Below are 26914 nucleotides of genomic sequence, written 5' to 3'. Positions count from 1 at the left end.
AATATTTTAGTATATTTTTATTTTATTATTTAAATTAACATGTTTATACAATATTTTTGAATTATGTAGATTATTCAGAACGGGAATCTATAATTTATAATGTGACTTTGGCGGATAAGCATGTAGGTAACAATATTATTAAAGACTTCACATTAAATAAAAACACGTATGCGTTTTAATGCAATGAACTAAGCTAAGACTTCAGTCATCTCTTTCGTATCGGTAATCAATCAATAAAATAAATCGGTGTCAATCATTAAAATAAATTTCACGAATTTATTAAAAAGATGACAAACTTAACACAATTACTCAAGGTATATTCAATACCTAAGCGAATAAATACCTAGCGCCACTGAGCGACTTACATCAAATCAGCAATGGTACTACACTTATGGCTAGTTATGCCACAAAAATCTTCTGAGCAACCGATCGGACATGGCACTAATCTCTACAGATACCAGGCACTGCCATACCTGTACGGCCGAGGAGTGTGACCGTCCCCGGCTCTGTCGATAAGGTTGGCCTGGTAGCCAGGCTTTTGCCCCTTTGGGGAATCTTTGCAAGGAGAGTTCGCTAAGATATTCGGAATTTTCTCAGCATGAATTCTGAAATTTACCCTATCAGAAGAAAGAGATCCCGTCATTACTCTTTGGAAGCTTGATGTTAAGACCCAAAGTTCTTGTTCTCCCTTAGCATTCATGACAACTTTTACGCCACTGGCGAATTGCAACGTTTCCTTATCGGCAGCTACAGTATGGAAGTTAAGAGGAGAGAATTCTGTGGCCGAATTCCAGCACATGATGCTCGGTGGGTTCATGAGGCCGAAGTATAGTATGCCATTACGGTCCATGGCTTCAGCTGCAGATTGAGACGTGCGCTCATTCGGAAATACCTGAAAAGGACAACGGTATATGTAACAAATTGTGCCTACTATATTTACAATTACATTATTATCAGGTGATGGAGTTTTAGATGACTTACGTAAACAGCTTCTGGATCGATGTTAGGGTCTTCAATGTACGAACTATTCCTGATAACTTTGGTGTTGACAACGTTTTCGGTGGTGGAGGCCAGCGAGTGGAAGTAGAGGAAGCGATCGCGGCCGGGCTGGTATGGTGACAGAGCCATTCCCAAAACGCCATCCATCAGATCAAAGCTTTCATCTGAAATGTTGACCATTTTTATAATTAACTGTTTTCTGGAATTTATAAGACTCAAAGCCGTTAGATGACAAAATCTCTCAGTTTGTACAGTGAACACAAAAATGAATAGTAACGGTTCGTAAATATTTTAAACATTACTGCATTACTGCGTCGTTGAAGTTCTCGTAAGTACCTGTTCTACAATAAGGAAAATTCGCTGCAACATCTTATGCTAATGTTGGTTATTATTTACGACTGTTTCGTGTCATCTAAACATAATCACAAGTTTAAGTTTTCCACCTTATTTGCCCATTGCATATAATGTTTAATGTCTTTGGTTCAGGTGATAATTTAGATTAGCTCGGCAAATCGTCTACGTGACAAGGTAATCCAGATTTCTTTAGTAAAGAATTTAGGAAAAAGGGGCTAATTACTATTGTTCGTCCATCTATGAAAAACTTAATTGATTAGTTTAATACCGTCGATGGTGAATGTTCCCCTGGACGGGTACGGGAAGAAGAGGCGATGGGTGGTGCGCCAAGACCTGTCCCGCATCACGTCCACCACGAGAATTGCGAAGGCCGACACGTCAGCTATGTACACAAAGGTGTTAGCGCAGTCTCCGGGTCCGCGGGGTCTGATGTCCACAACCTGAAGTTATAGGTAGATAAATGTAATACTAAGAATTATGTGTAGCCGCATTGAATACATAGCTATAATAATAACGAGCTGGCATTAGATATTTTCTTAAGTTTTTCCGAGTGATAAGTCACACGGCAATCTATTACAAGAGAATGTGTTTGTAAATCTTTGCTATTCTGTTATATGAGAGAGAACCTAATGAACGGATGTCTACCGCTTAAGGTACGTACTATTTTATCAATAGATAGAATTAAAATATAAATGGTCAGTGGCCTACTCGTACTATTGATCGAGTTTCAAATTGGCACAATGCCAGGTTGTAATCGATATTTGATCGACTAAGATCGATTACTTACAGGGGTTATAAACAGTGACTGGTCCGTAAACAGGGATGCATTGACGATATGTCTGTAGATGAGTTGGTCGGTCGCTAGGTCGAAAGCGAGCAGCTGTGGAGGGCACAGCTGCTGATCACCAATCTTGCCGGCATCCATCACCCACAGACGTTGGCATTCATCAATCTGAAATCGAATCGAAGAATAGATATGAATGGTGAGTAGAGCTTGCGCGAGCAGATTAACCGCATCTTGTGGGACCTCCTCCACGCACCCGGATAAAAAGTAGCCTGAACAGCCTTCCTCAAGAAATAGGCTATCTAACTCTAGAAGTTTTTCTAAATTGGTTAATAAAATCCTGAGATTTACAAGCTAAAGCAAAGAAACAAACTCTTCAGCATTAGGTATAATGTTAGTAAAAAAAGAAAACCTAATATTTTGAATTCGTACTTCGGATTTTATTAGAAATGACTTCAGATAAGGCTCGTTCACCTTTTAAATCCAGGTCTATCGACCTTTGATGACATTGAAAGTGTAATCCGTGTTGAATCCCTAAAGATGTTTCGATCCATAAACACTTAAAACTCATTGATTTATTTCTTTTGAACTCGATACAATGTCTGATTAAAGTTAAAGGAGAACAATAAGTCACGCCCAGTGTTTTTTGTTTCTTGGTGTAGGACGTGACTGGCAAAACAATACCTAAGTTTTAAACGATTGGTCCCACGACGAAATAATATACTTTTAAGACGCTAAGCAAAGGACCTGTGTCCATTAGAAAATCTCTTTATCACTCATGTTTATCGTAAGGAACAGTATTGGCTCTTGTTCAAAAATGTTATTGTCTACTATTGTATAGTACTGTTGCCCTATTGTTTAAGTTGTGAACACTTCCTACGTCAATATATCACGATGCCACTGTTGCCGTAAGACCCATCGCGTGTTCGTGAAAGACCTTTTCAATATCCTGGGCTTTGCTAACTTCTTCAAAGCCTGCGTCACACGAGGAAATGTCACGAACTAATTCTTTGTCTCAATGTTATTGCAGAGGATACATCCTATTATCTAGCCCATAAAATGTACTTACCCATAGTTATTACTTATTACCTCGACAATGGCCTTTGTTTGACTATAGTGAACTAATAGAAATATGAGCAAGGTTGTCCTTTGTCTTCTTTTATGTGTTAATCTCAAAAACTACCAAGCAACATTGTTTAATTATTATTAGTAGCATCAATCTTTAATGGTATTTACACAGAAGTATTATAGTTATAAAGCAACAATAGGATTTACGCAACCTGATTAATTGCTGGTCAATGGATTCTAGACTACGGTTTCGAAAAAGATTTTTTTTCCTCTAATAATTGTGAATTAATACGTACAGCAACTCTGAAGACGGACGTTAAGCTACCACAGTTATAACCCTGGTTGTCATGCCAAGAGTAATCTGGGTAGGCGTTGATCTTGCCCTGCTCGTCCACCGTGCCCAGTGTCATCGGCCGACCCTCGTCGAACCGCGGGATGGTCACGAATATCCGAGATGCATAAGGTCCTATAAACAAACCAAAAGATATACATATTATTTACTTGTATAGTAACACAGTGTTCACCTGCTCATACTCCACAAACAAAAGTTTAACTTACATTGGTTCTAATTTAGGTGTAATAAAAACTTCTGTATTCACCCGAGCAAAACGTGCGTGCCCGTAACTATTTACATGGTTACTGATGCGTACGCCTAAGAACCTTATGAAGCCTCTAATAGCGTGTAATCGCCTCATTCCAGAATGTGATAGCTGCAGTAGTCGTCATGCGTACTTAAGTGCTCGGAGCGGCAAAAGGAAAGGTAAGCAATATGACGTTTACACAAAAAAATTAATAAAAAACAATATTTTTGTAAGGAAATATTCCATATTTTCAATGATCATCTTCTTTAAGCCAGTCGTTTCAAGGTTAACGAGGTCAGTATTCTAAATGCGGTAAATAGAGAGCCAAGCGTCTAAAAAAGCCGTTTATGTAATTTGGTATGCATAAATCTCGTTCTATTCGTCCACTCGTCCAACTAAGATTGATCTTCAGACACACGTCACCGACCCACCTTACAACTGACTTTTGTTTGAACGCAAACTTGTTTGGTTTTGATATTTCAAAGTTTTATCATAGCACACATACCTAATTGTTGTAATGTAATAAAAATAATCTGACTTCCAGATTACTGTATCTATTGTGTATTTAAATATTATGTTATTTTTGTATAAAAAAAACTAAATGACCGTTATCCAATACATCACTAATCATATTTTTGATATTTTGTTTTAATAACAGGAAAGATTCGTAAAATAAATAATTAATAGATTCAATTTGTTTATTAAGATTATTAAAATTTATAATTCAAACCGTAAAATCGCTAACAACCCACGTCAATTTTGTTAGATCTTGTCAAGATAAATCGTCTCGCTTTAAATATTAGTTATGAAGTTTTTACTGACGACAAAAAAAGCGTTTAAGTCTCCCGTCATCATCAATTGAAAGGCTCTTACAAAAAAGAAGATGCGTGCGTGAACTTGTATTTTGTTCTAAGTTTAGTAGACTCGTGTCACAATCACGTCATTGTGTGACAACTGTGATAGAATATGTGAATGGGATGGTAAACATCATATCTTACCCTTGACCTTCACAATTAACGGGTTTGGCAAAAGCCTTCATTACCACGGTACAGGGTTCGTTGAGCTCGAGTTGATCTTTCGCGATGTCACGTTAACGCAAATATAATATACTTAATACATAAAATAACACCAATGTTTTCGTTAGCATTATGTCATCTATTGATTTTTTAACTATTCCTCGGAAGCAAATACCTAGCTATTAAAATATTAATAACTAAGTTTCCGTTGTAATTTAAATTTCAAAATATCGCCTATTTGATTGAAAAGGAGATATTTCGTAAACCAGTGTTTTACTTCGAACTGTTGCGAAGTAAACGGTACTTTATGTGGGCGGACGTCGCTTGTGTCAATTTTAGGTGCCTTGTTTCCATATGACACATATGTGTGAAGTTTATGATTTTTACACCATTTCAATAAATCAATACACGTTCTAATATTTCAAGGAAAATGTATAATACCTATCTGCAATACAAAATGGACCTTACAAGTAGTTCACTCACCTTGTCTGTGGTGCACATCAACGTCTATAGGCACTGAATTCCCTGGGACGTAGTAGCGCTTCTCAATGGCTGCTTGCATAGCATCTTCGCTAGGGAACACGAACTGTAGCTCGGGCCATTGTCGAACCACGCGCAGATCGCTTTTGGCGCCCAGCCCGGGCCAGCAGCAAGCCAGGCAGTATGACAGCAGGAAGAACCGCTCGATTCCTTGCGACATCTCTAACTTGAACGTGTCAAGCAAGTGAGGATCTGAAGGAAGAAACATAATTCTACGTGAACTCTCAGTGAATATACTGTTTACACCGGTTGCACAAGATTTGTGAACAACAATCGAAAATCTTTATAAATAACGCGTCGCGCACACACTCGGTTAATGTGAGCTTGAATTTTATACTGAGACGTTACATTCAGTTAATTTAACTTTTACCTTTGATTTCCATTTTTAGTTTTGCTGTTAATATGCTTGATGTTAATATAAAACTTGCAAGATCTCGTTAAGAATCTATTTGTGTAAGAGCACTCGTAGGCAGGTAGGTAGAGCGTGCACTCACTTAGAAAACATATTTAAGATCTCAAATCTTAAGTATGATCAGTGCACATTTGTATTCTTCTAGTATAGCATACAAGCAAATTACTCTCTTAAAAATTGTCTTACTTGTGCGGTTGAAGAATGAAGTGCAATTATGTATCTAAAATATAGTATAAAAATAAAAAAAATAGTGAATACCATATTGGCTGAGTAAAACTTTGCAGTACTCCCGTTGTTCATAATACGGAACCATCTTGACTTGTAGAAAGAACAGAGAAAATATCACCAAAACTTTCATAGCCGTACTTAGCACTTTTTGGAGCCCCATTCTCGACGCTTTCAGATATATTTAAATTGAACACTGTAATGTAGCCTTTAAACAAATTTTAAATCAAATAACCACTTGTTAATCTTGAAATAATTCATAGAAATTATCGAAACTAAATTAAATTCACAAGCAAAAACCAACGGTATCAGTAACTCTTGTTAAATTTTTACTGACTGATATATAGTTTTTCCAATTCCAAATATCGTAATAAATATATTTTTTAAACTTCATGGGATAAGTACTGACTATGATGAAAGTCGCGCGGACTAAATGAACATCGCGGTACGTCTGTCTCTACTCTTTTTTCATTCAAAACTGACTACCGATGGACACCGGTGTTGACCATACTATAGGCTATATAGGTTACATCTATTGATTCTAGAAAATTATAGTTATGTATAATTTAATTATAAATAAGCAAAGGATAACATTGTGATGACACTATTGAACCGGCTTAATGTCAATGCAGGTGTCACCGATGTGATATATTATAGGAACTACGTTAATTAATTGGAGATATTTTTTCATATTGGTTTTGACGCGCACAACGTATTTCTAAGTATTTTGCTTGGAAAATACTTAGAAGCACGTACGTACTAAAACATTTTATGCTAATGATATTCTACATTATTAGTATTAAAGTATTTGCCATTATTTTCAATTGGTTTTTTAATTGAAATATATGTTATCAAATAATATATTCGCCTATATACCTCATTGTTGTTTTTGTACTGATTAAATTAATCATCTTGTCTGCCTATTTATCAACTATTTTGGGTTAAGTAAAAGAACATTAAAATTCATGATAAACAATAATTTCATCGTGTTAATGACTTGTACATATATTGATTGAAAAAGTCGTGTAGTAGACTCAGCGGTCAAAGTTGCTTCATTTTCAGGTCAGGCAAGAAATTAACGGATAACTATAAAGTGAGAAAGAACCTATTTTTTAGGAAAATGTGTTTTTACAACCTATTAAGTATAGATGTTGCCAAACTGAATGTCGGTTCACAACTAACTTCCGACTGTACACAATGCACTATGTAGCTCATTTGTACCTTTTGCACACCTTGGCACCAATGATATGTGTACATTATAAAAATGGATTCTGTGTAGCGCCCGCGCTATGTTCGGCGCTGCCATTAAATTTAGCGAAAACTATACTATACCAATGCCAGTTACAAAACCGTACCTACCTACCTACATATATAGAATAGCAGATAGATCGACAATCTTTTAGTGCTGCAAAAATGAATGAATCATGTGTGAGAAAATATGTGCTGTATCCTCAACTAGAATTCGGTATTTAGGCGAATTTTTTATTAATTTTGATATTGATTGATGACATTTTTATTCATAGATCATTCGAAAAACTTCTCAAAATGTGGCGGGTTTTGATGTTAATTAACATTGGCGTTTGATACAGACGGGACCTACAGACCTCTAGAATGCCCGTTTTTTGGACTCAAAGTTATCTGTCCCGCATTGCCAATCTATCAAACAGTAGTGGGATCCTAAGTCTATGGTATCTATGTAATATGCCTGAGATGTCGTTAATAACTTAACCCTTGATGAAATTTTGGGAAATTATTGAAGGTAAAGATTTCGGATAGCATTCATCAAATTAATAAAACTTGGACTTTTGAGATCAGTTTCCGTCATAGTGCCTGATTGCACCATTGTCATTGTGCCTTATAACTTTTATAGGAAAAGTCTTCGTTTAGCAGAGGGGTAATAAATAAGACGATGATTATCATCGACGGTTGGATTGTAAAGTAATTGTCTTAATTTTTTTCCAGGAAAGTTGTTGTATCAACTATTAGAAGTATATCACGTGACTATATCTTATCCCGTGCTATGTGGGTTAGTGCCTATTCCTGGAATTTTCTCAGGGGTATATGGATGCTTAGTAAAGTCGCAGAGCTTTTATATTATTTAAGGCAGATCATCGTCAATATACTTTGTCGTCGTGCTCAGGTCATTTCTATTTGATCTTTGTGTAAATAAGGAATAACACTTTTCATTCCTTTTGATGGCCTAACAATTCAATATATTCATAAGATGTCTACTTTTAACTAGCTGTTCCCCGTAGCTCCGCCAACGTCTCGTTGGAACTTGGAACCACTTTCCACAACTGGAAACAATACAAAAATACGAAACTTCCGACTAAAATACACAGATTATAATCAGCAAGCAATCCTCAAATAATATAATAATAATAAATGGCATAATCAAGGCTACTTTATAGTCAGCTAGATTTTATTAGAAATAGAGGCAGTAAGTAACTAAAAGGTGTCCAGCGTTGAAAATAATGCTTATTTCAGGATGAAATGAAACACAAATTAAAAAAAAAAAACAAATAAATTTCGCAAGAGCAACATGACATTGAAAAAAAATTAAAACATTAATTATATTTATAAAAACACTTGATAGTGGTATATATCTAAATATATTTAGGTAATGATAAAATTATTTAAATAATTATTCAAGAATATACCACTAGCATATCGTTTTCATAACTTAATTAGGTACATTAGATAAATAAGAACAAAATTGCATTATCGACTGTAACAGAAATAAATGAGGTAATGATTTAATGTACAATAATTCGAACTTAGGTAACTTATGACACTTTAATTACTAGCACCCAGTTAGGGAAATAATTGCACTGCTGCTCAAATTCGTATTAATCCGCAAAACACGGTATTTTGAACTGAAAGCGAAGGAATTCGGGCTGTAACTGAAGCAAATCAAAGATCGAGCCACAATTTAAGGTAAACCGCTATAATTGATGATAATTTAGATTCAATCATCTTAAAGGAATAGTGTGAAACACGTAGGTTTTGATCCTTCTTAATTATCATTAATTAAATCTTGAACATTAGGGTTTATTTACACAAAACTGTGATGGAGTTTAGCTAAGTTGATAATTACGGAATATGTACCTTTGAATAATAGAACATTGTAGCCTTCTTCTGCATATAATCACATTAAATAAATTAAAATCCTTGATGATCAATAGGATTCTATACAGGTACCAGGTTCGTGACAAGCGACCTAGTTATTATCTCAGCTAATTGATGGATGTCTGAATGAACTTGAATTATCCTGACCCGAGGTTTATTTATTATTCTGGATTCAAAGTTGCAAATCATAAAATTATGCTATTTCACGGTTTATTTATCGTCTTCAGCAAATATATTGCATCTATAAGCTACAGTTATCTCTGGTAAAGATTTTGACAAACTAAGTTGCTAGCCATAGCCGGCTAGCGGGCTTCGTAATAAATGTTTTTTTGAACTAAAAACCTTCACGGGCAGAGCGACTATCGGAAAGTTTCATCACAATCGGATGAACGATTCAGTAAAGGACAGAGATTCATTATAGGTTCCGTATCTCAGTAAGCCAAAATCTATAAAACACTTTTTAGGTAGTTACTTATTACGAAATTAGGTTGCAAGCGAAACCTTTGGGATTCATTAAGGTGTACAGAACCCCGAAGTAAAAAAAAATATCACTGGTTTGAAGAGATCAGTATCAAATTTTTATTTTTCGACATAATATATGAACAACAATAGGCGTGATGACCGGTTAACAAAAAATTGAGAGTTTAATTAGTCCGCATTTTAGATAGGCCTAAAATATTGGACACGTATTTTTCATTTTATGTACTTAACATTAAATATTTACATATAAAAACACAAAACATTAAATATTTATGTATTGTATATAACGCAACAAAGATTGAGAAAAGAAAAAAAAACGTTTCCATTATTTCAGGGTTATCTAAAAGACGGACTAATTACTTTTTTTTCAGTCACTATGCCTATTACACTATTCCAAAAAAATCTCGAACATTGTGTAGCTGTAGGTACACTTGGCAAATTTTGAAAGACTAGATCGCACGTGCGCGTTATTTTTTAAAATTAAATTACCTGTATAGGATTTGGTTCCATTCCGAAGGTATTCCTTATATGGCACCGCATTATAATCCGCCCACTTTTCACAAATTTTTGTACTGAAATTCACCATTCTTAAATAAAACCTATTATTTAAATATTGAATCTAAATCGAAATACTCTTGAACACCGTGAAACACTACACGCAAATTATTAACTGAATCTTGTGGTGTCGTGGTTGCTGCCCAACGCTTGATCACAGTAAATAGTTGCGACACTTAATATCCGTTGCAATTCTGTACAAATAATTGAGATACAATTGCGAATCAATCTATTTAGATCTGTCCACAACGACAACGTGCCAACCCTAACACGTATGTATTCAGGAAGATTGTATTTTCACACAGTTGTCTCAATATTTTTCTTTCCACGCTCATATCAACATATCCTGTTGTACCATATTGTAATTGAAACGAAGTATAATAGCTCTATTATGTTAAAACTTAAAACCACTATTATGTTATTATAAGTGAATATTATTAGTTCTACTGACTGACCGTCCTAATTGAAGGGTCTTAATAGAATAACAAATCGACTGATCCGTTCTTGCGTCTAAATACAATTTTCTCGAATAATTGTTATTTTTTATAAACATACGTATAAAAAATAAAGTAAAAAAAAACAATGGCACCTTCTAACCCTGTGACAATGAAGTACAATTAAAGCGGCACGATCAATAAAATACAACATGTTCTACTGTACCATTTCCTGTATCTAACTTTGGTTTATTTTTCAGAAAACCAGCGATTAAAATAGACGACCACTTGAAACAGAGTATTTGATTACTTATGTAAAGTTGAACTAATGGTTTGATCTATTATGATCTATCATCCTTCATGGGTATTTAACAGTTGTCATGGCGACGCCGTACCAAAGTCATGGGACCGCTGCCCCATAACGCTTTCACTGTTCCTTCTCTTTTTATAGTTGCTTCGATAATTGCACTTTTTTGCTACAGCTTGTAACGGTAAAAATAAAAGAGGTTTTTAAGTAATACGCCTAGCCATGAAATATTAATGCGGTACCTATTTCAATCGATGCTGCGTAATTTATAAACCTTTTTCATGATACTCCTACAATTTGTGCTTCTTATCTGTACTAATACATATAATACACAGGATTTTTTTTTACATATATGTACATATAGGTATTGGTTTTTCTTTGTAACCTAAAGGCTCCCAAGCTACTTAACCGATTGGAAAACATCTCACTGTTGGAAAGTTAGACTATCCCCGAGGAAGATAATTTTGTCAAAAAAAAAACAGGACTTGACTTTGTGCCTGCTGTTTTGTTATACTTTCGTAACTTATATCGACATAGGCACAGACACTTATACCTATGTATGTACGTGAGTACTTCTCTGCTTGCGGTTGAAGCGAACATAAATAAGTACCGCATAATCATTTCAATTCTTAGTCTTGTTTTTAACTGTGCCCTTGATCTTAACGGTTTCCAAAAACGTGTGAAAATTCGACATGGATACCGTAGACGCATTTTGCTATCGAATTCCGATAGTTTGTTTATTTTTGTACCTTTTGAGATCACTGACCTAATCGCTTTTTTTTTCAAATAATTGCCTTCTATCGGCTTTCTAATACAGTATTACAGTACCTACGATAAACTTTTTCCAATGATTAGGTACTCTCACTGTGCCCGTGATTAAGATAGAAAAGCTTAAAACTTATTCAAGCGTGCTTCCGCGCTATATTACGGAAACAGAAGCCCTAATACACTTTTTTAAGGCAACCGCCGGCTTAAATAATGAAAATAATGTTGTCTTATCAGCAACGATTAGCATTAACATTGTAAAACGTTTTATGTACATACCTACATAAATTATTACCGATCCAAATTACCCAGCCGATGAATACTTGCAGTGGAATGCAGGAATTATATAATGTCAATAAAAAGTTTATCAGTTTGACTTGTGTGTAAGTACGTATTATTTATTGGAAGAAAATATTTTTTTTTTATCTTGATAGGTTTAAATTAGTGTTAAACTGCATGTGTTTATCTCCCAATTTATTTTTTTGATATTTTTCCAGGATATTTCATTGGGTTCCTGGATGGTTTGACATGGTAGGTAGCGTACGACGCTATCTATAACTGGTGAAGTCTTCCATGTGATTAACAATGATATGAATTACTTTGTAGAGCTATACTTATAAATATTTTTATAATAAAAATAACAATATGATGATTTAGAACATGACTAAACCATATTATTCATTGAATCGAAAATGGCAAAAAATCGTATGTGTTAATAGTAGATACCTACGTAATTAACTTGTGATGAAATGCAATATAAAGTAGTTCAATATTATCATAACAACAAAGTACCAGTACCTACTCGTAACTAGCTAAACATTTTAAGCACAAAAAAAATATTTTAAGTGCGTTCATAATTTTGGGGACAAAAGTTATCAAGCAACAACTTATTTTGGTGCAGACATACCCCACTTAGTACTGTATTAATTTCTCGTCGTTAATAAGTGAGGTATGTCTGGAAGGCATCTTCTGATGATATGAACAATTATTTAAAATCAATAACAATCAACATACAACACACCATAGTCCACGAGCACACTAATAAAGGCTTAGGTCAAAAGGGTCATTCACCTTTTACTAAACAAACTTATTTTGTAAATTAAGACTGTCTTGTCATTATGAGCACTTGTACATTATGTTTTTTGATCCAAATTGTAAGTCATCAAATGTTTTAACGTTTGTTCGGACGATCCATAAGGCGTTGCTCCATCAACTTAATTCCTTGTTTTTCATTTTTATATTTTTTATTGATTTTAGGTGTGCATATGGCCGTATCTGACCTGATGGTAAGAGACGAGTTGTAGCTATCGAGATACACAGACTAAGTAGGTTTTATTATTCCTTCGAATTGTCTTTCGACATTCCTGTGTCTATTAATATTATTTTTTTAGAAACAATCAAAACATGTTTCACAGCTAAAAAAATCAACTTTATGATGTTATTTTGGACTTCGATGTCTATGTACTGGTATCTTAATTTATTATTTATTCAACTTGAAATATGCGAAGAGATATTTTTATCTACATGACTTTGTAGATCGTGGTAGGTTTTACTGGTGTGGCATCTTCCTTATTATGTTTTACAATATTGGGAGTTTATCGTGTAATAAAAACCTAAACAATATAATAGCGAATAGTGACGTCACGGCAAATAATTACCTGGACGGTCTGACGCGCGACTGTGGCATTTATTTATCCATAAATATCGTGTAGTGATGAAGCAAAAATATGAATTATTCTATGGTGCTATGAATACACTGTTTCCAAAATGCTTTATTTGTATCAGGTGGATACAAATACAATTATATTTATTTTTTTAAGTAATTATATGCAGGAACTACGCCGAGTGAACGTAGAGAGATATATATTAGGTATGCACAAGTGCAGCCGTTCCTTCACAAAGACAGTTTAACGATGCTCATAATCGAAGCATTATAATAATCTAATAAAATATTTACAACGTAAAGCACATCAAAATAATAATTTCATTAAAGTTGTCTCAAAAGGGCTTCAGCGTGTTGGATTTGGCCCCACGTTCGCCTTCCAAAAATCCGGGACTCTGTAGTCCCGTGGTCGGTTAGAGACAAAAAATATTCAATCTCTACCTTATTCCGGTTTTGTTGGTTTCGTATAATTGTTATTGTATTGTTTTTTTACCTAGAGTAAATAATTTATTAGATTATGTTCTGCGCATGTTAGTCATAAAAGATTTATAGTTACTAAATAATTAATAAGTACTTGATTTCATAGCGTCGTTAAGATGCCTTTTAATTGCATTCAATTATACTTATTACGATAGATTTAATACAGGAGCATCACTCAGATTTAATTCAGTCCTTCAATCACTTCAAATTTTGAATTATTTATACACACTATATATATATACACACATCAAAAGTGTCTAGGGATCAAGCATTTTTATGCGGATTTCTTGAGATTGAGATGTGGCTTTGTAATAAATTTATGATTTTATAAATTTATATGGATCCTTTTTGGTGCATTTCATAATTTGAATCAGGAACTGTGAATCAAATTCGAGTAAAAGATGAAAATCAGCTGTCAATATTTTCCCTATAAACACATACAACGCATTGAAGACATTATTAGTGCTACTGTTTCCCTACTACTGATTAAAACCAACGTTATTATGGAGCGGCGACGTCATTTAAGCAGGGAAGAAATGCTCAGAGCCGTGGGAATGATAGAAGCTGGTTCCCGGCAACGTACTGTGGCTTTAGCTCTGAATACAAGTCAGAGTGTTATCAGTCGACTTTGGACACGTTACCGAAGCACTGGTACCGTAGCTGAGCGCCATGGAGGACGGTATCGCTGCACCACACGGAGACAAGACCGATACATTCAAATCTTAACTCGAAGAGCTCCAACAATAACCGCCATGATGTTAGCCGTGAGGCTTCATCACTCTTCAGGGAACTTAATTAGCGACCAAACAGTCAGAAACCGCTTGCATGAAGTGAACCTTCATTCCCGAAGACCGCTACGGGTACCACCTATAGCAATGCACAATCGTAGGATTCGATATCAATGGGCTCTTGAACACAGAAATTGGGCAGAAGAACAATGGCGTTTCGTGTGCTTTTCTGATGAGTCTCGTTTTGGTATGAGACCGGATACAAGACGTATACGACACTGGAGAACCCCTGGACGCCAACAGCGATTAAAATCCTGCCAGGAAGTCCATCCTTATAGTGGTGGAACCATCATGGTATGGGCGGGTATTTGGATCGGCGGAAGAACTGAGTTGATTTGGATCAGAAGCAACCTCAACGCTCAAATTTATGCTGAGACGATTGTATCAGACGTCATCGTTCCTCTACAAGTGCAAATCGGTCCCTTATTTCAGTTAATGCATGATAATGCACGACCGCACACCGCAAGAGTTGTAAGACAGACTCTCGCGGCAGCTAACATCAATGTCCTGCCCTGGCCTGCTCAGTCGCCAGACTTGAACCCGATTGAGCATGCATGGGATATGCTACAGAGAAGAGCTCTGCCGAATATGGAGGGTATCCAGTCGCAAGAAGACCTTTTTTTGTTGTTGCAACGAACATGGGCGGCCATTCCACATCGTGATTTGGATGAACTCATTTTGAGTATGCCAAACCGATGTTCTTGTGTTGTTAGTGTTCGCGGTAGAAACACGGATTATTAATTGTTTAAGTTACCCAATAAACTTTTAAAGAAAACTGTTATTTCAGTCTTTTTTTTCGAACTTTTGTGTTAGTGTTTCAAATGTCAAAAATCCCTTTATTAGGAAAATGGCAAATTTCTTTATTAGTGCAAAGGTGACTTGGTTTATCGTTACTGTGACAAACGAAAACACTTTATTTGATGAATCCTTAAAGAAAATTTTAATTAATATCAATCAGGAGAAAAGTTATTGCAAAAATATATGTTGATCCCTAGACACTTTTGATGTGTGTATATATACAAACTTAAACTAAATATCTTAAAAAACAAAATATTCTTTTTTACATTTCATATGCAAGTGACATTTGTTTATTTTGAATGTCACATGAGCATTTGCATCTTACAAATAAATTGTGTTACAGAATTAGGTGTCAATAGATACACCTCTCATGTATTGCTAAAACGTGAGATAATTAGGTGCTTAGATTTCTAGAGCTCGATAACTTGTACCATTACGTTTCTATGTTAACTTGCATAAATACATAGGAACATGCAATTTTAAAAAACACGCGCGCAAATGCAATGCTATTCGTAATTTTCTATAAATTAAAGAATTTAAGTTTTCGTAATTATCCATTTAAGATAATTACCTAAATTGATATGTTTCTTAAAAAATGCTATTTGGTTGATGTAGGTATGTGTAACGCTGGAAAACTAATTAGCGAAGTATATGATATGAACATATCAGTAGATGTCACATGCCCAAGTACCTTATACATGATATGTAGGTACTTTGTGAAATTCGATATTCCAGTTTGTTGAGCAATAACTGGTTACAATTAACAGACATAATGATAATACGTTAAACATGCGTTTCAATTTATAAGTACTTAGGTACGTAAACGATTAGATTGTCGAACAAGCAGGTACATCATTAAAACAAATGCTGTTAGTAATATTAACGAGAGGAAAGAAACAACGTTTGAGATCTGCTACCTGAGCCTGCCAGGGCTGCGGGATTGTTCGCAAGAGTTACCGCGGACCTGGTACATAAAAGACCTACGACGGAACACGACGGGTTTTAGTCAGTAAGAGTCTGGCACTCCCTCACCGCTGCTAACCCACAGCGGGAGGGGTCATTTGATGACTTTTGATGTCGTTAAAAAAAAAAGAAAAAAAAAAGATCTGCTACCTGACCCGAAGACAACGTCCAAGTAGACTGACAACATTTATTAGTTTAATCATTTAGGCCCAAGTCCATTTACAACATACTTAAACGTCAGTTTTCTTAAAACAACTTTACATTTTCTAGTAAAATTGTCAAAGTAAAACAGTTTGTTTTATCGCTGAACTTGAGCCTACAAATTATCAAACTGAAAATTTAAGTACCGGAATCGTTTCCTATGCGGGTTGAACAACATTGGTACGATATTGCTAGATATATAAAAAGACTGATTGCGAAAATGTCGCTAATGAGAGCCCTGAAAACGGAAAAAACTAAGTGACCATTCTGGACTACGATATTGGTGGCTGAAAACGCGGCAAACAGACCGATATGTTTCAATTTCATAAGATTTGCATAAAAAGCCTTTTATAATATCAAATTAATCTAAAACTCACCATTACGACAAAACATTATGCATTTTCTTACATGTAATCTGAATGCCTACCTAAGTTTTTTCACAGTCATTAAATCTCAGACATGTTGTCTAAGTGAAGAACAAAATTTGCAAATAGTCACGAACGTAGCTAACCTAGGAATGAGCTCTCTTAAAAGTTGGTAACTGAAGGCGCGATAGTCGACAATATATATCTTAGAGTCACGTACCTATGTACTGATTACTGCAAGATGTTCATAAACTGTGATACATCTGGGATATTTATGTCATTATTTACTCAATAAGAAGTAAGACATGATAGATAATAACGAAAAAACATGAGCATATTAATGGAACAACAAGAATAGTATGCGGAAATATTTGCAATTCATAATACAGGAATTAATTATTTTTTTTGTAAATATTTACAAATATACAAAGTATCAAAACAAAATATATAACAATTAAAGGTACCTACATATCTTTCCACATTAATATGACACGTGAAATTTATTGCTATTTTTGATTTTATAGCTATTGCAAGAATTCACAAATATTCGAACATCTTATTATAATCAAACTTAATATTTACCTTACTAAAACTGCTTGACTTTAAACAAACCTTAAATGCTTAAAACGCCGTTATAAATAATGCATAAGCCGTAACAATGAAGCTGCGCGTACGCATGCGTTACTGAAAACATTTTTGTTATATTGAGATATAATGTGCCTCACATCCGTAATCATATCATGATTATTTTTTCCATAACAAAAATTAAGTATCTTATGAATATTTTGTGTGAAAACGTTACATACCTTTCTTGAATCGAATCAAGCTTCTTTGATATTGATGATGTTAAAAAAAATGACAAACTACTTATTCAAAAATTGAAAATATGCGGGTGTCTCCCGCGAGAGACAAACGTGAACTGTTGCGAAAGCCGTCAAAATGCTATAAATAAATGCCGTCAATCGTATTTGACCGGAAAGGTGTGGCGCGCATCTTCAGCGATTTCCTCCTTACACCATAGCGTCCTGCACTCGAAAATAGCCTTACATGCACCACATGCAGTCGCTACTTACACGTCACTACACACCTGGTACACTATCACAAAAAATATTAAAATATATCTTTAGAACACTCTCAAACCATCCCACTTATAACAGTCTACTGGATAAACTAAGTAAAATATTAATAATTTAATAAATAATTATTATAATAATGCAAACTTAATTGTTATTTAATGAGGCCGCAACCTATTGATTGTCATCATAGAAAAATCTTGCAAGAATTTATATTATTTGATAGATTTATAACTCTAATTTAGCTATTAGTAAATTAATTTCACGTAAACTTCACTTAGCGATTTAAATAGGAAGTAGGTTTTGTTTGAACGAGGGCACCAAAATGATCAGCGAATATCGATTCCCAATCGAAAGGCTACACTATATTATTCGATTCGGATAATTAACAAAAGCCGGATCAAATTCTACACTACATTTTGAAAATTACAATGGGTTGTGACAGATATACTTATTTCTTGTCACGTTCTCTATGTTATAAAATGCGAATATACTGAACGCATGACTGGATTTTTTCAATAGTTCCATTACTGTCTATTTTAACAATGTACCTATACGCACGCGGAATTCCATAGAAATCATTATAAATAAATAAATACTCATTACTCTCTCTGACTTACGCTTTCAAGTTTCAAGGGCTTGGTTTTAAATAATAGAGTTTTATTTATGAGTTCAGAGCCTGTAAAATTAGTACCGTTTGTAACCGATCAGTGATAAATTCGCATGTAGTTATACTTACTAATTTGTATAATGATGGATTTATGTGCATTTCTCTTTCAAAATCATGAAAAGAAAATATTCCCACGTGACTGATTGGTATGCAATTATATACACTACGATATTGAAAAAAAAACTTTTATTGTCTATTGAATTTTATTTATATTCTTTTTATAAATTGTACTGTTTGATTTAAATTTATTTTCTGTTTTGGTATGTATAAAATGTTATACAAAAAATACTTCCCTTTGGAACAGTACCCACTTATTTATATAATACTTACTGTTTCTCACGGTTTCATTCGCATTACGAGGAAACCACTTCGCACTTCTGGATAAAAAGTCTATTAACAGACAGCCTAGGTCCATCTATATCCATACTAAATTTTTTCTTAATAAGTCCAACCGTTTTACCGTGAAAGGATTGGCAACGAACAATAGAAAAACTGAATGAGTACAAAAGAGAGTACTGCACTGGTACAAAAGTAAGACCCATTAGCATTCATAAATAAATTTTAATTAGAATTCGTATAACTAACAACGACTTTCTAGGCATAAGTTAGCTAATGACAAATCGGTGCCTAACGCACGACTTCACGTTCCCAGGTTATAGGCTTAGTGGTCATACCTTATGTCATTGTGAATGCACAAAGAATATATACATAGGTACCTATTTTAGAATTGCAATTTTATTCAAATGGATATTTTTTCCTATAGGCAATTTTCTGATTCAGTGGTAAATAATGCTAATTAATTCACATTGGTAATTAATTATCTGCTCGGCCTTTTTCCAATACTAATGAATATGTCGTTTTTACACATTATGTACCAGGTACCTACCTATCTACACATCCACCCTTAATCGGAGAATGGAAAATTAGTCTTTATTTAATTAAATAAATCGTTATTTTTTATCATTGATGAGCCCGCCCGGTATCTAAGTATTTCAAGTTCTGTCATTAGAAGGTGTATTATTAAAGTACTAATAAATATGTAGTCGCCTTAATGGAAACAATCGATTTGCTAATTCGATGAAGCGGAGGTCTGTACCGATTTTACTACAAGTATCTTTAACAGGAAACCTGTTTCTTCACACATTTTTGTTGCTATTTGTAAGGGAAACCCAGATTTTTTGTAATACAGGTTTAATTGACTTGCTCTGTTGAATTTGGGATCCACAGTTTCCTCCTAAACTGGCGTATGTGATGTCACGGCTCACCATTTTGTTTTTAGGATAAACATAATGGCTAATTGCGTGAGTTCTACACTACCATCTATTATGCAAATGTATATATAGGTAGGTATGTATCTGTACATCTCTGTACCATCATAAACATCACGACTCACGTTCTCAATTAATTTTACTAAAGTTGTTTGACTGCGGGCGATGGGGCGTCCATAATTTGTATCATAATAGAAGAACAGATAAACATAAGAGTAGGTAGTTCATCGGGTATTATCGTTTTGTATGAATCATGAATGGGCCTGAAAATTCCCCTAACATTAAATAAATAATTGCTTAGACAAATATGTATGTAGTTACGCATTGATGAGGGGCAATTTTCCAACAATAATGTTCATACATAAACTCGCAAGAGACCCATGATGGCTTAATTTATTTTTATTTACTGGTTTGCTTCACTCCTTTTTGATCGAAGCTTTATTCACTTAATTTTTACCTATTTCTCATACACATAGGTACAACCGTTAAAGTGATCTTCACAACATCTTAGTAGGTAGGTACCTACATTTAATGTTGTAGCAACGAACTCGCTTGCAGTGCCAGGATCTATTCTACTGAAATTAAGCTCGTCATTAACTATTCTTACTTATATTTATGTTTAAGGTAGTCAATTTCAGACTGATAAGCAAAATATAAAAAAGACTATCTACTTACCTACTTCTTTTAGAATTAGATATTTAAATTGGGGTTCGACGATATTACTACCATTTTTAGAAAATAATAAGGTTTAAAATAATATCTATGGTAAACATAAAATATATTTGCACTTACAGCACTCACAGATCGAGAGCCAGCAACTCATCATCGGCATATTAACAAAAGGACTGATAGATAAATTACATAACTGAACATGATTTCAGAATAATATGATAATGGCGTGCCTGTCGTTATTGACCGTAATAACACCACCAATTAACCTAAGTGTTAATGGATTATCAATTTTACAAAAACCTGTTAAAATTGCTAATGCAGTACTTCGTTAAATGGTTTTGAGGTTCGCCGTAATAATTTCCTATTCAGATGCTAATTAGTGTGTCAAAATTAATTGACTACAAACAACACGGCCGTTTTTTCCCTACCAACAATGTCGGTGTTCTGAAACGATACTGAAGTCGTTTGATTAGTTGAAATAATGTTAGCATAATACTGAAGGATTCCGTCAATTAATACACGAACAATACAGAACTTAATACTTGACTCAGTCGTGTGTCTTGGCTGGCAATAGAACCAAAACAACGACTTCGGTAAATTACATCTTTCTCCCGTGCTTGCCTCTACATACTCAACTAAATAGGTCAGTAAATAAAACCAAGATTTTATTAATTGATTTTTTATTATCAAAATATAAAATAGCATGTAAGAAGAAGTATCGAAATACTTAAGTACATAGAACTATAAATAAGCACAATCATGCGAATGAGAAATTTACAAAAGCGTAGAAGCGAACTCAGATTAACATAAATATTCGTGTACGTAAGGTATTGCACAGGATAGGCATATTATACACTATTATTATTTTACAAAATCCTGACTGGTTCTCAAACCACAATCACTTGATTTACAACTGGTTACAATAATAATATTTTTTATTTGCGGCAAAACAAACATTGATAATTAGAATGATGTCAGACATAAAATTAATTCTTGCTGTTTGACTTTAAGTGATGAAGGCAAACTTTTATTTTTTTCAAAAAATATTCTTGCTTATAAATTAACAGACAAAGTTAGGCCAAATGCTCAATATATGTCGGAATAAAAGTCGTTAACTTAATATTATAATTAAAGAGCTGTAGTAGAACGTATTCCCACTAAATTAAGTAGTATTTAATGAATGAATATTATTTACATATAATGGTAACCATAAATGGTAATGCCGTGGGTAAAATACTGAAGCTGAAGCATTATTTAAAACGGAAACGTAAAACGTAAGTATTCAAACTTTAGAGAAGAAAATATCTTTATTTATTAAAAGGATACATAAGCTTTAACTTTATTCGAAAGGGCTGCTCACACTAACTGATAGAAATAACGTAAGGACACTGAAATTAATTTTAGATATAGAATTAATTTTAGATATTAAAGAAACTCTCTAGGAACATTCTTAATGAAATCCTGACAAGATTATACTTATCTACCAATATTGCATAAGTTATGAATACCTACCAGTGATACCAGGAATAATTTCGAAGTTACTACATCGTAAAAATACTCATTGGCCAAACATTACAATTCGTAGAGACGTTCTACGTAAATGATTGTGTAAATATTTATTAAAGAATGTAGGTAGGTGTACCTCAATGAACGGGAAAAACCAAACGACGAAAAAAATAATGCCCATGTTGTTTTGAACTTTCATTGACCTATCGATAATGCATTTTTATTAATGTTTTATCAGTTAATGTGAAGAGAGATAAAGATGCACTTGTGGATAAACCCATAAAACTGAATAAGTTTCTAGCATTTCACGTAGGATTTTATAAAAAAAATCCCTAAGTTATAATTTAAAGATCATAAAAAATAATTTAGTGTCTGAATATGACGGGTTATCGAAAGACAATGATGATTTATTAAATGAAATGTAATATCTTTATTGTCTTCTTCTTATTCATAGGTACAGCCAATAAGTCTAGCGTGAACTGTATTTATTTACAAGTTGACATAAAATAAGGTTGAATACCATAACGCTATGGCACGAGAGAAAGCCTTGCTCGAGTATTTCTAGATTATAGTTCGTAACCCTGAAATGTCCTACTTGTTTTCCTTACTTAATTAAGTTAGTACATGATGACTTAATCAAGTAGACATAACCCTTAAAATTAATAAACTTACACCATGTTCCAATATGTTGTTAGTAAGTTACGACTGTTCTTGAACTAAACTATTTCAATAAAAATATAAGCTTCACTTTAAGAGGTAAGGTATAAGCTTCAAGTGGCTGAGTATATTTAACACAAGAACAAGGGAAATAAAATATGTAAGATCACAATATAACAGAAATCAGGGATGAAAGACTATGTGAAATAAAAAACCAATTTCTACCCAAACATTTCAACATATCCAAAACACACATTCACACTTCTAACTAGAATCCAACCGTGATGTATTAACGTAAATAAATTATAAATGGAAATTATTAAACTAGCCTCTTCTCATCACCTTTGTATCAAACAGACCGAGTAATTTGAACAGTTAATTTTCTGATCAAAATAGTCTAACAATTAATGAAACACGAAATATATTTTTGTTGAGAGATAAGTAGCACAAATCGCGAGCGAATACAAGTACCTATCTATGTCTGCATAGCCACTGCTTAAAATCTGTCAAATGTTATTGATCTAACAAACAAAAAAATCCTCATGTATAATTTTTGAGAAAAATTGTGACAACAGATAGTCGAAAACTAGTGACTTTAACATGACACAGGTACCTACAAGAATTCATGCCATTTGTACGGAGTAAGTAATGTAGATAAACGTAACTGAAACGCATTCACGATTGGTCTCTTTAGAACAACCTACGTCACTAAATGAATTAAACAAGAAAGTACGTTAATATCAATTATCTACAACCCCTACATAAACTATAAATAAAATATATTCCGCAAAACATAATATTCCTTCAGAATAATGTTTGCGTGAACTCGGTTTTATTTCCCCTTTTGTAACGCGTTTAGTTAGCGCTAGTACAAGCCACGAATCTGCAAACGAATATCAGTTCAATAACCTCAGCGATAGGTAATATAATCTTAAAGCAACTGAGACAATCGACCGCGTTCTATTGAATTAATAACTCGCTAAAGTGTTAAAGTTTTTTATTCGTGCATGTTTGCCAAATTGTTTGCTAAGCGTGCGTTGCATAAAATGTAATTATGATAGGATGGTTACCAAAAAAAGTTTCGGAATGTTTGTTTAAAGCAGGTTAGTGCTATTGTTTTTTTGCATGTCTCAGTTGCTCTTATTAATTACTACACATTGTTATGGAACTACTATTTTGCGATCGCACTTACCCAATTTTTACAAATAAATGATTAGCATTCCCCATATTTTTCAGAAAGCACCAAATCTGCAATATTTAGCCCTTAGAATGTTAACCCCTAAAAATATTAATTTAATACCTTAATTTTATTATATAGCAGATTGAACTGAACATTAAGGACCAGCAATACTCCTTAACAAACTAAGACTGCCCATGAATATGGAAACTGTGTCCGGTAACTAACAAGCGTATCGTTAGGTACAGTTTAGCTCTAATACATCCTGAACACATTTATTTGAACCAGCGCTTAACAATAGAGCTATATGTTTAACTGTCGCGTGGAAATTGTGATACTTTGGCAGTGAACGTCATGACGTCATGGGACCACGGAGGAAGAAAGATTAGCGGAGATGCCACAAGGCAGGCGGGTTCCAAAGAATGCGAACGAGGTCGTACCTCGTCCGCCGAACTCCCGCATTTTGGCGACGCTACATTCTTAGGAGATTTTGTTTTATGACATCTCCGCTTTGCATTTTGTTCTCCATGCATGGGATGTGGTGACGTCAGGAGACGTGGTGACGTCAGCAGACGTGATATGACGCTAGTGGCCGAGCGTGGCGTTGAACTGGCGCGCGGCGCGGCGCAGCACGTGGGGCTGCAGCGACACGAAGCCACTGTCTACCACGCGAAGGATGCGGATGTTCGTCTGGTGAAGAGAGGACAAAGTATCAAAACAAAATATCCAAAACTTCGGGTTTGGGCGACAATAATCCTCTTCCAATTTTGTTCTTTTTATTTTTGTAAAAATGTTTTAAGGAAAAAAATAAAACCTCTGCGAATTTTGAGATCAATGCAGATGAGAGATTCTGTTTGATATCATTCTAAAGATGTATCGAGCCAAATATATTTAAGCATTCGTCTGAAACTAAGCTATGGGTCTACAAAGGTAGTAATTTAATTGAGCTTTAAGCATGAAGAACTTTATTTCCAGAATAAAGTTCAGGTTTGATACAGACCTCGTGTTTGGACGCGGAGCGACGGAAGAACTTGTGGAACCGCGTGGACAGTGCCCACACTGCGCCGTTGTCGCGCTCCGCCCACCGCACCTCCGCGCAGAACTGCAACTTCTCCGCGTCCTGGGCCAGCACCCTAAGATAATATAACAAAAAAAAAATATTTATTATTTAAATATAACTACTTTTACGGATTTTATCGCGGTTATATTAATATTATTTAATCACAACGTTTCGGATCCTTGACATCCATCGCGACATTCGCGTAAGTGCCAGCTATCAATATTTTTATTATATTTCAAGTAGCTTATTCATGAAGTGATTTTGAATCCAGCTAATCTGTTAAGTAGGAAATGTTGATACAAATAGATGCGTAGTAGGTAAATGGGTATCCACAAACTGAGTAATTTTAACAATACCTATACAATAATTGACCATTTATCGTATCTTCTTGAATCATCAATTTTTACGATATAAGTACTCATCAAAAAGTTATGATCGCTGCAGATAATAAAATAGTAACTTCATTTCTCAAGAAGAATGACGACAAGGTATTACATTATGTACTGTTCTCTTAATTATGATCTTATTTCATCCTATATTGCAAGAGTTTGTTTTACCATAACCTCACCTTACCGCAATCTATCGGAATTTCCCACGATGTTGAGCAAAAACTGCCTCGTTAAAGGAAAATTTTACCTCTACTCTTTCAAACGTTTTTTTATTAATAAGTCTTGAAATCAATCCGCACCTAGTTATCAACCGTCGTGACTACAAACTATCATTAACTTCTACTACGTACCTGTATGAGTTACAGGGAAATAGTAAACGCAATCGGGCGGAGATTCCGTGTCGGAAAATTCATGGAAATTATTTATCGATTGTATTACTCACTGATGCATTGAATGAGTATATCTTGACTATAATAGCAAGTCAGGTCAGTTACTGAAATTTGTATTGTAACAATGAATAAGAGAATATCTACTCATACAAATTAACACAGAAACTCGTAGTAGCTACGGCGTAGGCCTCAGCTACGACATAGATTTCAAAAAGCTTAATTAGGTCAAGTAATTTTTTAAAATCCATAATATTCATAAATCGACAGCATAATACGTATTCCTATTCCCGTAATCGTCCAAAGTCGTTGCCCTTTTACAAAGTGGGTAACTAACCCAAAAACTCCGGTTCTGGGTTAATTGACTTACTCTAGGACAAGTCAATAATAATAATAAACTGTCATCGACATTTATATCAATTATTCCATTAGCAAGCAGTCAAAGCGCGCATGTACATTGACTTTACTAAAACTAGTCCAACAGTTCATGAATATTAATTTTGCTTTTACACAGATCAATAATTGATCTGATTGATCTAATTGAAGAGAAATAAAAGGAACTTCCAATCCCTCTATATTACATTGCGAGAAAATATAAATAGGTAGTACAAATTCTTTTCAATTACTTGTGGGAGTTAGTGATGGGGTTCCAGGCGGCGATGGCAGTTTCTGTCATGGGGCTGAAGATGATGGTGTCATCGCGCGGGTCCACCGCCACACCGAGACCCTGCGAGGACTTGCGGCCCACCAGGTTCACCGGCAAGTCAGTACCCTCGGCCGGGGGACCTGATGCCAGCACCGCGGTAGACACGCTGAACAATCTGCAAACAAGACAAAAAAAACTTAAAATTTTGGAAATCCTCAAATGACCCCTTCAGCTGTGGGTGTAGCGCGAGGGAGTGTCTCTTGCTGACTAAAATCCACTATGTTCCTTCTTAAGCCCTTTATGTACCTGGGCAGCGGTAAGTCTTTCGCACAATCCCACAGAACCATTACATAAAAATACTAATAGAACCTTGTGAAGTATTGAATGGATTATTACACCACCTTTGTTGTTTGAAAGATTTATGAGTCAAGTTTTTTTTGCATTCGATTTCAAGGTGAACTTAATTATTGGAGGTGTTTGATACAAGTCTTTTCAAAGCTATA

General features: G+C 34.6%; 2 protein-coding genes across 5 annotated transcripts in view; both read right to left on the bottom strand.

Annotated features, from left to right (window-relative positions):
* Positions 1 to 2: 2 nt before the first annotated feature.
* On the bottom strand, positions 3 to 17864 carry LOC124632982 (protein yellow-like). 2 transcript variants are annotated; one of them, XM_047168037.1, is made up of 7 exons: positions 17714 to 17864; positions 5286 to 5534; positions 3502 to 3671; positions 2141 to 2305; positions 1622 to 1793; positions 982 to 1163; positions 3 to 892 (listed from the first exon to the last, which is right to left on the bottom strand). In XM_047168037.1, the coding sequence occupies exons 2-7, from the start codon at positions 5500 to 5502 to the stop codon at positions 449 to 451; spliced, it is 1350 nt and encodes a 449-aa protein (XP_047023993.1). In that variant the 5' UTR covers positions 5503 to 5534; positions 17714 to 17864; the 3' UTR covers positions 3 to 448. The 2 variants fall into 2 exon arrangements, with proteins under 2 accessions (XP_047023993.1, XP_047023992.1); XM_047168036.1 differs by lacking the exon at positions 17714 to 17864 and adding an exon at positions 6013 to 6444.
* Positions 17865 to 21253: 3389 nt separating this feature from the next.
* The window catches only part of LOC124632983 (protein yellow), a 32662-nt gene continuing 27001 nt past the window's right edge, over positions 21254 to 26914 (bottom strand). For all 3 annotated transcript variants that reach the window (XM_047168038.1, XM_047168039.1, XM_047168040.1), the window contains exons 6-8: positions 26392 to 26586; positions 24931 to 25063; positions 21254 to 24620 (exon numbers count right to left, since the gene is read on the bottom strand). In XM_047168038.1, the coding sequence (XP_047023994.1) occupies positions 24516 to 24620; positions 24931 to 25063; positions 26392 to 26586 (433 nt within the window). In that variant the 3' untranslated portion in view covers positions 21254 to 24515. The remainder of the gene's footprint in view (positions 24621 to 24930; positions 25064 to 26391; positions 26587 to 26914) is intronic.

The sequence above is a fragment of the Helicoverpa zea genome, chromosome 9 (genome assembly GCF_022581195.2).
Source record: "Helicoverpa zea isolate HzStark_Cry1AcR chromosome 9, ilHelZeax1.1, whole genome shotgun sequence".
NCBI lineage: Eukaryota > Metazoa > Arthropoda > Insecta > Lepidoptera > Noctuidae > Helicoverpa > Helicoverpa zea.
The sequence above is the reverse complement of the archived record's forward strand: the minus strand, read 5'-3'. Positions and strand labels throughout refer to the sequence as shown.

Coding starts and splice junctions, on each gene's coding strand:
- LOC124632982 (XM_047168036.1), bottom strand. CDS start 6,142: ATGGGGCTCCAAAAAGTGCTAAGTACGGCTATGAAAGTTTTGGTGATA. Junction 2,306..3,501: donor CGTCCGTCTTCAGAGTTGCT/GTACGTATTAAT, acceptor ATTCGATTTCAG/ATTGATGAATGCCAACGTCT. Junction 1,794..2,140: donor AGTCACTGTTTATAACCCCT/GTAAGTAATCGA, acceptor CTATAACTTCAG/GTTGTGGACATCAGACCCCG.